The sequence below is a fragment of the Ambystoma mexicanum genome, chromosome 7q (assembly GCF_040938575.1).
Source record: "Ambystoma mexicanum isolate Mex_15411 chromosome 7q, UKY_AmexF1_1, whole genome shotgun sequence".
NCBI classification, from domain to species: Eukaryota; Metazoa; Chordata; class Amphibia; order Caudata; family Ambystomatidae; genus Ambystoma; species Ambystoma mexicanum.
In genome coordinates, this window is record NC_090941.1 from 506,935,193 (window position 1) to 506,947,323 (window position 12,131).

At 44.1% G+C, this 12,131-nt stretch overlaps 1 protein-coding gene across 1 annotated transcript in view; it reads left to right on the plus strand.

Moving 5' to 3' along the window:
- Window positions 1-1,200: 1,200 nt before the first annotated feature.
- Window positions 1,201-12,131, plus strand: part of SUCLA2 (succinate-CoA ligase ADP-forming subunit beta) — a 753,371-nt gene continuing 742,440 nt past the window's right edge. The window contains exon 1 of the mRNA XM_069640760.1: window positions 1,201-1,378. Coding sequence (XP_069496861.1) covers window positions 1,205-1,378 — 174 coding nt within the window. The 5' untranslated portion in view covers window positions 1,201-1,204. The remainder of the gene's footprint in view (window positions 1,379-12,131) is intronic.

The following is a 12,131-nucleotide window of genomic DNA, read 5'->3' on the forward strand; positions in this document are numbered from 1 at the left end:
GCTGCCATCTGGGTCCACTCGAAGATGGGTCGGTAAAGGGGTCAAAAGGCTGGACCAGCGTCGATGAGCCTCCTTGTGTGCGAGGCTGTGGGGACGTCAGCGATAGGTTTGCACAATTCTGGACGGCGTGGTGGGCCCAGGGGTGGACGTGCCGGCCGCCATGTCGTCGTGTACCTGTTCAGTGCTGGCGTGATCTCTTCAGGCAACCACTAGCGCGGTGAAGTTGGGCCTTCCCTGGAGTTGCTGTGGTGTCCAAACGCTGTGGCGGAGACATAGCTCTCAAACATTTATGTCGCAAAAGCGGGTGAAAACACCCGATTTTACTTTTGGCGGGTGAGAGGCCCATTGAAATGAATGGGCATGCATGAGGTTTGGCGGGTGAGTCCGCTCTTTACAAGGCGGGTGACACCCGCCAAAAGCGTGTGAGTTGGGAGCTATGGGCGGAGAATTCAGGTGCTGGTTTTCCCATGTGGTTCCGATGCCACGTCGTGTTGGGGCCCCTGGTGTGGGAGGCCAGATGTCAGATGGCTCCACACTGCCCAGCCATCACTTGTAGGGGGTGGGGTGGGTCACGTGTGCGATCCCCCCCCACCGGGTGTCCAAAAATTTGGCCGCGATGGCTGCGGGCCATCTAGGCGCCGTGAACGCCGAGCGCGTGTTTGTCCTCGTACCACCTCGTCGCCATTGTTATGTTCCAGCCCTCGGCGTGCGCGCACGAGGGCTGGAGGAGTTAGGCAAGGCTGCACGGCCTGTGGCGCAGCTCCAGCGGGAGCCCCAATAACTCGCACACGAGTGGATGGTCTGCCCCAGAACTGCCTCCCGAGCGCGGGGGCGGGGCTTTTATTTGGCACGCCCTGCATCACCGCGTAGCGGGACGCAGGGCGGAACATAACAGGGGACAGTAAAAAAAGAGCACCATTTTTGCCTACAAAATGGGGTGACTTCGCTCCTACAAATTAAGGGTTGGCATGTATGCCCAACTAACAGCTTAACCCGTCACTAGTCTCATGCATGGGGATAACGCAGACAGGCCTTACTTGAGCTTTCCATTTACAAGTATAGGATTAGAATCAATATTACTAGCTGGAAACTGGTGTTTTTTTCATTTTAAAATTAGGCTCTGAGATATGTGCGAGCAGAATGATAAAGTAATTTGCAAATTGCTTGTCAACTACAGGGCACGGGTACAGGTTGTATGTCCCTCATGACATGTTCGGGTCCTGTAAGGCTGTTTCCGCTCCTGGCCTCGCGCATGCGCATCGCGGTGACAGCAGCCCAGAGTACAGCAGAGATGGCGGCCTCCATGCTGTGTAGCCGGCTCTCCGCGGGACTAAGGAAGCAATGCGCACGCCCTTCTACGAAGGCGGTTGCCGCCAAGGTAACCCAAGGAGAGATTTGGGAGGGACGGAGGACGCTCGATATCTCGCTCGGGCGGGCGGGAGTGGGTACTGAGCGCTACCCACCCCAGTATTGCCAAGGCTGCGGGGTCGCCCTCTGTACAGGCGTCCTTCAGGCTTGTGGGGTGTGCTGCCTGTTCTACCTAGGAGGTCGACCGAGTTACGGGGTCAGTGCGGATGGAGCCTGATACGGCAGAGACAACGGCCTCTGCATTGTGGGGAAACAGCTAAAACTCTGTTGAGTTGGAGACAGCAATCGGGAAGGTGCATACTTCCCGTGGTGTATTTATCATGAAGGCGACCTTTTCTGACAATCGTATTTGTTTTATGTTGGGAGAATGTGTCACATCATATGATTTTGAAAAAAAAATGGCAAGTACTATGCGTTTTGTGGTTGGAATTGGAAAATAATAACGACAGGTGAATGCAAGCCAGCAGGACTACGACATTGAACTGGGATTTAACAGCGGGGACCGTTTTCACGGTGTCGTTAGCCAGGCGGGTATTATTTTTTTGGTTGATGACATTCCGTTGTCAAGGTTGGGGGGTACAACTTGGTTAAAAAAAACAGTCGTGTCTTTGCGTTTAATACCTTTCGCCGGCCCCCTTCTTTCTAACCTCTGCAAGTCGTGATGCCGATCATACTAAATATTTGGTTTTATTTAGAACCACTAAATGTGCTATTTGTGGTGTTGTTTGCTATCCATTTGATTTCACGGACTTCCTTTTATAGTGCAACTGTCAACACGTATAATTAAAACACCAAAGCAATTCCAAAGTGACTTTTGCAGTATGTTTTTCTAGATACACGACTATTCACAATTACAAAAAACTTTCTAGAGGTCAGAAGTTCTTCTAGATCGGCTTACAGTTCTTGCTACATTTTTGGGGAAGCAGCTGAAAAGGTCAAGAGTGTCACTCGCGCAGATCGCATGCCCTCCACGGCTACACTGCGGCGTTCCCTGGTTCAAAAGGGCTACACTGCGACATTCCCTGGTTCAAAAGGGAACCCAGTTGGCATAAGTTATTTTTTTGTTCCTTGGGACAGAAGTAGCTCAATTATGTCGCACTGCTGTCGTTGTCATTAGCTCTATCATCTTTGTGAATTCTTTTTGTACAGTTCGTTTCATGTAACCACATTACATACGATGTTTGTTTTGTCACCTTTTATAGTTAAACTAGATTTATTTAGCATTGTTTTCATGTGTTTTGGGGCATCTTAAGTTTATTTACTTTAGAAGCCGCGACCTTGGGAATACGTTATAGAGATATTATCTCCTGATCTTGAAAGCGTATCTTGACACTTACGACTCATCTGAGATCAGTCCTGTTGAGATTCTTATGTTAAGAGCTTATCTGATCTTTTCCTGTGCATCTTCACCTCCTAATCCAGGTTTGTGGCATCCTTAAAGGCATGTCTGACTGGGTTTATCACTATAGGCTTCGGGTTGTGCCCAATACATAACTAGATTTAAATAACTGGTAATGTATAGGTAGAACGAGAATTCGCAACAGGTAATCTTTTGGCTTCCTGAAAGTACTACTGCATATCATTCCTCCTCCCCCCACCCCCTTCTCATTGCTATTGATGTCAACTTTGCAGTGATGACCAGCTGGGTTGCAACAGATTTGTTGTTGTGGTGCATTGAACGTCATTCGGGAGCAACCCCACAGTTTCCCTTTCTTACCTCTAGCATTTCTCTTGTGACAACCTAGGCTGTAGGGCCAGTTCTATGGAGATAATCAACTAAATATCTCAAAGAATTATGAAGCTGCACTGCTTTCATGTTCTAATCTCCTTTTAAATGTAAAATATAGCTTCTCCATATCCCAAATGCACAATGCTGGGTGCACGTTGCTGTAGACTTTGCAACCTGTGACCAAACGGTTCCAAATGACAACTGAAGTTTCCCTGAGGAGATTAGGATTTAATGTTATGTGATCTTGCATTTGTATAGTGTGTCCTGCTATAATTCATGGCTTCAAAGCGCTGTGCGTGTCCATAGAAAAGGAGTATTTAGTACAGGGGGTGGTCCTGACCTCAAACATTTAAACTACAATGGTTTGCTGTAGAAACAATTATAACACATCTCCATATTAAGTAAAATACATCTTCATAAGTATGCATCATAGGAGGGAAACGTACAAATCCAAATTCTGGAAGAACTTGAAAACCAATTATTGAGATGTTTATTTATTTAGGTCACATATTTCAGCATGGATAATTCAATTTTGCTAGCTGAAAGACTTGCATATAAACAATAAGCAGTAAAGATAGTCACCAGCTTGCTGAGTTCTGTAAAGCGAGGACACAAATGTTTAACACAAAAGTCACAAAGTGCAGCCTGTTATACTTAGTCGTACAGAATTCTAAAGTGACTTTTTATAGGCACTCTGCCAACATTTCAAAAAAGAACACATTCGTAAGATAAGTATAGTGTGTTATCTCCACAATACTATACTGTTACTCTGTTGTGTTGCCTGTGTGTTGTGTTACAAAATATTACTTCATATTTGTCAACACTTTTACAACCAGTACTTCGTACAGTGCAATGTTTTACTTCAAGAAACCTAAAAATAGGGTCTGCTAAGAGGCGACGTCAACACTGAAGGTGATAAGGATGATGTAGGTCATTGGTCTCTATGATGTAGGTTCAAGACACAATGACGTGGGACGTTTCGGCTGTGAAAGGGTGGCAGCCTTCTTCTGGGGCCAGGAAAAGCAGGTCTCCCTATGATTAAAATACAATATATAAGATATTGTTGGATGTTCCAGAACATGGACCATGTATGCAAATGTTAAAAACGCCCGTGAGACGCTACAAACTGGGGAAAGCCCTCCGTACTCATGCAATGACCTTGCATTCGGAGGTTTTTTGGGTGTATGAGATGATAGTAGCAGTGCTCATGGTAAAAGGATGGTGGCCCGCTAGCTGAGGGACGCTGGGTTATCACTGAGGAGCGACCTGAAAAAGACATATGGAGTGGATTAAGACACATGTGGCTGGGGAGCCTATTGGTTGCTGAAATGATGTAAAAGTAACAAAAAGAGGGGGGTACCTGGTAGAATGGGTACCCCAGGGTGAGGTGCTGCGTAACTCCCTCGGTGTGAAAGGAGTCTTGGTGGCAGGAGATCAGTTCCTGTCTGTGAGATCTAGGCGGTCAGGAGATCGAAGCTACTGGGCGGGGGGAGGGGGAGAGACAAAAAAACAAAAAAGGAAATGAAGAGACCGCAACAGCCTGTCAGTGAAAGGTGCAGGCTGTGCGGTGGAGCCCTGAATGGGCGGCTGGTGCCCTTTGTGGGGTGGAACTCACCTAAAGGCATGGCTCAGTTGGCGTGCGGCGGATTCGCACAGAAGCAGTGCTCGCGTTCAGAGAAGGAGCTGTGCGAGCAATATGAAGTATGCATGCGGGTGGAGTGAGCGTCTGTCCCTCGCGCATGCGCACGGGCGCAGCTGTCTGGTCTCCAGGGAGACAAGGACGTGAATGTACGCGTCGTTTTGAATTCGACAGTTGGTGTTGTGGATACACCTGGGCTCAGTGAGCAAGCCGGCTCGGTGAGTTGGATGTCGGTGCTCATGTATGTGCAGGAATGAAATAACTGTAAACGGAAGGACATTGCATAAAAATTGCAAATTGTGGAATGAAGCTGCGGAGCAGTCGAAGGCTGGGAAAAGGAGTAAGCAACAGGTGGTAGAGAGGAGCAAGCTCACTATATATAGATGGTATAAGAGGGAGCATACATAGGTTCTCGAAAGGCACGAGAGGAAGACAGAAAAGCTATGTTTACAGTTGGACCAAATTTATCGGGGACTCCTATATTCTATGGGTCGCAGCGCAGGAAGGGACAGATGGCAAGAGAGATAAAGGGTAACTATTTGGATTTACTCACTTGATGCCATGCACAGGTTCATATGACCACTGTGTTACAAAGAAGGGAGCTCATACATTGTACTGAAAGTGAGCGTCCCCCAAATGCAATAAGAACTCCCCAGTGAGTCAATAATGAACACACCCCAGGAGGGAATGAGACCAAGACCAAGTGCGGGTGAAGATAAAAAGTAAAGTTTATACAAAACCAAAATGGGGCAAGCAGAGAACTCTGCAAACTCAGAGTGCTCTGCCAAAACATCAGAAAATGCACATTATATTACAAAATCACATCATTTATGACGTGTGCTATAGGGGATACATTGAGTTGCGGCCATTGGACAAAGGGAACAGGACAGTATCCATTCTGTAGGGGCGGTGCTTCCGGATTGGCTGGCACAGTGCTAGTTACTTCATGGAGCACGTGGGTCAGCTGGGCTCATCTGGGTGAGGTGCAGGGTCGGGCGAGATGTCCAAATCATGAAGATATACCCATCTTAATGGTCTGCCCTTGTGGCCACACATACCTCGCACACAGGAGTTATATCACTAGACGTTTGACCTAGACAATAAAAGTGACACTACTTGGGTCCAGGTGCCTAATTAATTCACCATATTACTTTGACACATTCATTATACATTCCCTCAGATGCGATGAGAGAATGGTTTGTTTGTTAGTGTAAAGAGAATATATTGCCACACATGGGATCAGGGGTCTGGGGTGAGCTGGGGTGGTACATTGATAAAGGGCCTGCAGTCGTTGCTTCAAAAAGGCTTTGGGGTTGGGGGTTTATTGTCTATATTTCTTTGACCAGAGTCCGGGGGTGCGAGGCGAGTTCATGGTAACATCATGTGTCAAAGGGCTGAGGGGAGGGTGGATACTTGGTGCAGGCTCAGCTGAAGGGTTAGAGTTTACATTTGTAGCATCACAGCATCAGTGAAACAAGGGCCCTTAGCCGTCAGCCCTGCGTGAGGGGGAGGTTGGTGGGGGCTGAGTGCGTGGCGCTGCAGGAGAGGGGAGAGAAGGCCCTTGGCCTGCTGCTGGTCCATTTTGTGGGGTTACATACGAATCATTAGGATGCAGGGTAGAACTAAGCCAGTGTGGGTGCAGGTACATCAAATAACATGCAAGCTCTGGTTATAATATAGGTTACATTTTTATGTTTATCATGAGCATCATGTTACAACATAAATTCTATCTACAATGGCCTTGTGGCTTTACCGTTTTGCATTATACACATTTAGGACCGTATACTAGTTGAACATGTTTGTGAACATACATATATTGGAGAACCAGTGAGTATCTGGATCGTGTACCTTGCATCATATCGAACAAGTAAATTAACATATCATACATTAGTGTGAGTGTGTGGCAAAGAATAAGATTCACCCAACAGTATATGGCCTAGACATATAACCAATAGCTTTATGCGCAGTAAAATAGGTAAAGATCTCCTTGTTTTTCCTAGAATCCACCCCTTAATACACACCTAGAGGAGGGTATTTGTAACCCTTACAGAGGGATTAGCAGTGTGGATGAAACAGAGTGGCACACAGGCCGTGGGGCCTGTATCTGTTACTTCAAAAGGAGAGCAAGGTGGGGGGGGGGAGCTGGTTATCCACAGCATATGTCATAAATGTGGGATCAGCAAGGGGACGGGACATGTTTGTGGAGTTGAATTGTTTTCCTCAAACCCAAGCCTTTGCCCGGTCATTCACAGGTCAGGGAGGAACTGCGGAAGGTGAAAGACAGTGTTTGTCTTGTAGCTTGTTCGCCCCTAGTCTCCCGTGGGAACAAGCCTACTGCAGGCACACAGGGGGGAGGGAGGTGGCTGGCTCGCTGTGCGCGATCTTGCGTGGAGAGCTGCAGCTCTGCAGGCAACCTTTGTCCATGGGGCCTGTGGTACCATGTACAAAATGGAGTCTGGGATCAGCCTTCTGGCCGAGGTATGCATCCACATGGGTCGTCCTGCAGCCACCCCGCATCCCTGGCCACAGGCGCATGGGTGGCCGGTGGGCGAATCATATTCTGCAAGTGGGTTGGACTGGAGGGGAGGGGGTCTTTAAGACCTTTCCTCCCACACAGTACCATGAAATCATTGGATACATTCAAGCAATGAAATGAATGAGTTGATGTGTTAAGATTTTAACTTGAAAGCATGTTGTACAGAGAATACTTGATTGTGTACCCATTATATATATATACCAGAAATCGATTTACTGTTCTCTATCCTGCTTAGCGTCATTCCCTTTTTGAACTTGGAAATAGACATTTTGTTTGGCATGGTTTTCTATTTCATTATTTGTTTTGCCACATCTGCTTCAAGAGTGAATCTAAGGTAGTAGGTGACTTCCTAACCTCACTTTGGATATGGTTGATTATATTGTTGAGATATTTACTTTTAACTCTACCACTATGGCCTAAATCAATGTGTATGTAACAGACACACTACATAAACAGTACAGATTCTGTACTGTTTATTCAGTGGATATCTTGGATGTACCCCTAGTGTAAGGCGGCACCCTAATTGATATAGCGTATTGGAAACTAAAGTACCAAAAAATAAATTAACCCTTTTATGTTCCTTCCTTTGATGTTTTGATGGTCAAACGTCTGGTCACATGACATAACTGCTTCATGCAATGCCACTTGGTTTTGCCTTCGAGGGATTTTTGCACTTCGCTACCTCTGATACTTTGGTGGATTGGCATCCCTGATCATGCGTACATGAACATGACTACGCCAACAGTCTTCTGTGAAACTTCTGTCTTATTTAAAAAGTGCAGCCCTTTGTGTTCTATACAGTCATGCGGTTCTAAGTGGTTTAATCGCCACCTTTTTTTTGTAGTGAACTTTTTGGTCTTGGAAGGTTGTGTTACAATGAGGCACCTTCTTACTCCTTCTACGTCTCGTGGAGATCAAATTGCCATGACCAAAGCGTTCACAATAAAAACTCTGGAGGGGAAGCAACTGCACATCCAGCCATCCACGAATGACGAGAAACGTCAAAAGTTCTCATTATACAGTTTACCAGACAGGCACTGGAAAACGTGCATTTAGTGCGTTTGTTTAAATTAAGGGCACACACTGTCACACCATCTGTTGCAATTGCTAAAGGAAATAAATGATTAAACTACAAAAAGCAAAATAAAAAGCAAAATAAAAATGTAACATTGGCTAATGTTTGGGCAAAACAAACTTTTCATGATTTCTTCGTTATACTGCATTGTTGTAGCAGGGTAGGGTGGGTAACTGCAAGTTTGGTAGCTTCAATCAAGTGTTATGGCCAACTCGTTAATGAAAAAACATTTTTTAATTGTTTTAGCTGATTAACTTTTACAATTTATAAACTTTCAATATATAAAAACATTTACTAATTCTGCATTTGTTAAATGTATAAAAAAATATTTCACAATTATGTATTCCTAAAATGCATAATTCATTTCATGAAATTCAGAGTTTAAGATAATTGATAAAAATCAAATGAATATCACACTTCACTTTCGAAATTGTGTTACATACTCAGTGTAAATCTTCTATTCACTTAGTTTCAAGGCATATCAAAATTGAAGAACTGCGATTCTATTTGTGGTTCTATATCCAGAAAAAAGGATCTGCCATAGTTTATCATATGTTATAGCCAGGTATATTTATTGTAATTTCTGAAAATGCAACAAGCGCAAATCAGCAAGTCCTTCACATCTAACAATTAGATGGTACAATGTTTCTTTAGTGTTTTTTTTGCAGACAAAATCGACAAACATTTTCACTTTTCTGTATCTGTCCACGCCTACTCAATACTTCCTTCGTCGGCCAGAGATCAAACCATAAGCGGAAGACATCAAACCTATATGATAGAGATGGTGCTTGTATCAAATAAGCCTCAATTGTACTGTGTTTTTATCTAGGAACAAATTATTTTTGAAGTTATTATATTTCATACATTTGTGCCGCGGTCGTGTCCAGTTGAAACAACTTTGTTTTTGTTTTATCTGGATTATCTAGCAACTGTTGTATCGATATATCACTTTGTGCTGGGGTTTCAATTACCTGTTTCCTCCAGGCCTTGACAAAAATATGGGTAGACGTGATCCTGTATTGAGACAGTGCACTAATTTAACATTTTGTAGTTCGGAGCTAGCGAGCATTTTCGAAACAAGGAAAGTACTTGCCACATATCTAAAATATAAAGAAGTCAACCCCAGCTCAAACCAAATCCACACCACTGGTATGCATTTTGCAAGATTTAATATGCGTCTCCAGTAGCGCCCTTCAAGTTTTTGTAAAAATAATTCGGGTAGCTCCAATTTAGATTCTGTACGATATAGTATCATGGCGGTGACTTTTTGTTTGTTTATAAATGTTTTTTCCAAACTTAGCCTGGATCAATAGGGATTGAGAGATCCATGTAGTCATCTTTGCTTCGAAATTCAACAAATATGGTTTGTCGTTTTTTTCATTGCTGAGTACTATACACAAATAGGTATACTGTTGGACAATATCTAATGCAGCTTTCTGCAATACTCATTTTTGTTTTTGAGATCTTGATCCTTTCTTCCCATTGCATATTAGCACTTTTGTTTTATTTGTATTTATTGTCGATACATTTTTATCTGCATATGTCAAGATGTTTAAAAGGCGTTGAAGACCTTGTGGTGTCTTTGTTAATTGAACTTATAAAGCGCGCTGTCACCAGAGGTATCTCGGCGCTAATGTCTTTGACATTAACACAAGGTCATCTGCGTAAAAAAGTGCCGATATTTGTTGGCCATTAAGTTTCGGGGCATCACTAGCCACATTTTGAAAACCCTCGCTCATATCTGCTATAAAAAAAATTAAACAGGACTGAGGCAAGTATACATCCTTGCCTCAGCCGCCTATAGGTATCAATAAGTGGTGTTAAATCACCCTTCATAGAAGTTCAGACTTGAATTTTTGTGCCTGTGTGCAAGGTTTGAATTAGAGCAAGTATGGTAGAAGGGCAATTTGCTTTTCTCCATTTTTTTTTTAAATAAGAGCTCCCTTGAGACAGAGTCAAATGCGGCCTGAAAGTCGATGAAAGTAATATAAAGGGGCTGGCCATTCTTATAGTGTTGACTTTGTATTGCTTTGATTGTCATCAAGTGAATGGCATTCCCTAGCCCAGCCATAAAGCCTGTTTGTATCGGATCTCGAAGTGTAGGATGTACTGTGCATGTCTTTGCAATGAAGGCCTCTCTTCTAGTGCGTTGTAATGCTCTCTTTCTCATTTATCACTTCTGATGTGTTTCCCTTTTTGACATTTGCAAGTGGGTTCTAGGCTCTATCCTAAATTAAGAAAAGAAGGGGTGTGTGCTACAGGTTGTGCTTAAAGAGCAGTCGAAGGTAACTCACCCAGGTTTGGCTTTCTCTTAACTAAAGATGGCCATGGTAAACAAGGCTGGGCCACAGTATTCGGGTAGTGAAAATGTAATTTCTGCGGAACTGAGGGGGGGGGGGGGGGTAATATTGCTAACACTTTTGCATGCCTCAAAGCGTATGGGAATCTTTAAGGAGCATGATCACTTTGACTGAGTTACGACAGTTTGACCTGACTTATAACGCCTGCTTAGATGAAAGAGCGCAGCGGTTGTCTAAGGCTGATCTAATGAATTCTTTGCATGGAATAAACTATGATTCATTTGCGCAGGGTATTCATTTCTGTTCTGTAGAAAACATGATTTCAGTACATCACAACAATGAGGTGTAGAGTAGGTATACCAACAACTGATCGAGAAACATTGAGAGGAGCGACAATTCCTTCGAGTCATATTGTTCAATATGAGCTGTTTTCCCTTACCCTTAACATACACGCGCCCTCTTTTTGATCTATTGTATTGCTAAATCCTTCCATCATACCATCCCCTTAGGGATACGCTAGGGTAAGTCTAACTTTAGAATGTTTCCACCACCTGCTCCCTCTGCGGATCATGGCCTTGGTCTTTTCTATACTAATAGAAAGGCCATTCTCCTGACAAAAGCCTTCAGACGCTTAGCTGGCGACACAGTCCCACTGGAATTAGTGCTAATAGCACTGCGCCGTCTGCGAACATAAGAAGTGGGATCGTGTCACATTCCAACGAGGGCGCATCCGTTGGTACCCCCAACAGATCATTGATTGCTCCATTTATGAAGAGGCAGAACAGTAGGTGGGGCCAGCACTCAACCCTGCCTGCCGGACCCCCATTTATATTCTCACTGTGGCAGACAGTGCTCCATCTAATCTCCAATGGATCTTTGTGCCACTATCCACGTTTTGCATCTGATGGCATTCAGTAACTCATTAGGAATGCCCGTGTCCATCAGAGTTGCCCATAGCATTGATCTAGGGACTGTATCAAATGCTGTCTTTAAATCAATAAAGATGGCATAAATGGTAATTTTCCTCACGGCTATATATTTGTCACAGAGGGGGTGTAGTCTCAAGCACTGTCTATGGTACTAATTCTCGCAGGACAAGTATCACCAGCACAGGTAGATGGTTTCTGTCCCTGCACAATCTCGACTTCTGTGACTTAATGTAATTGAAATTTAGATGGGGCAGTAGGACAGGAGACTGTTGGTGCCTTGTCATCTGATTGAGGAGAGGTCAAAAGGGCGTGTAAGCCTGTTTGATGGGTCTTAATGGCAGCCTGTTGTAACTCGATTTTCCTAGACGATTCTTTCTGGATGTTTATGCACCAGGGATCACTTTGTTGTCCCATAACATCAGCCACTTTTACCTTTCAGTTCTTTAATGAGGGTAAACCGTTCTCTCTGACTAGACTTAGCACTAGCTATCATTTTGTTCTAGTTGTCCTTTTTTTAAATTTAGAATTAAATATACATAGGGTTGTGTTGGACAC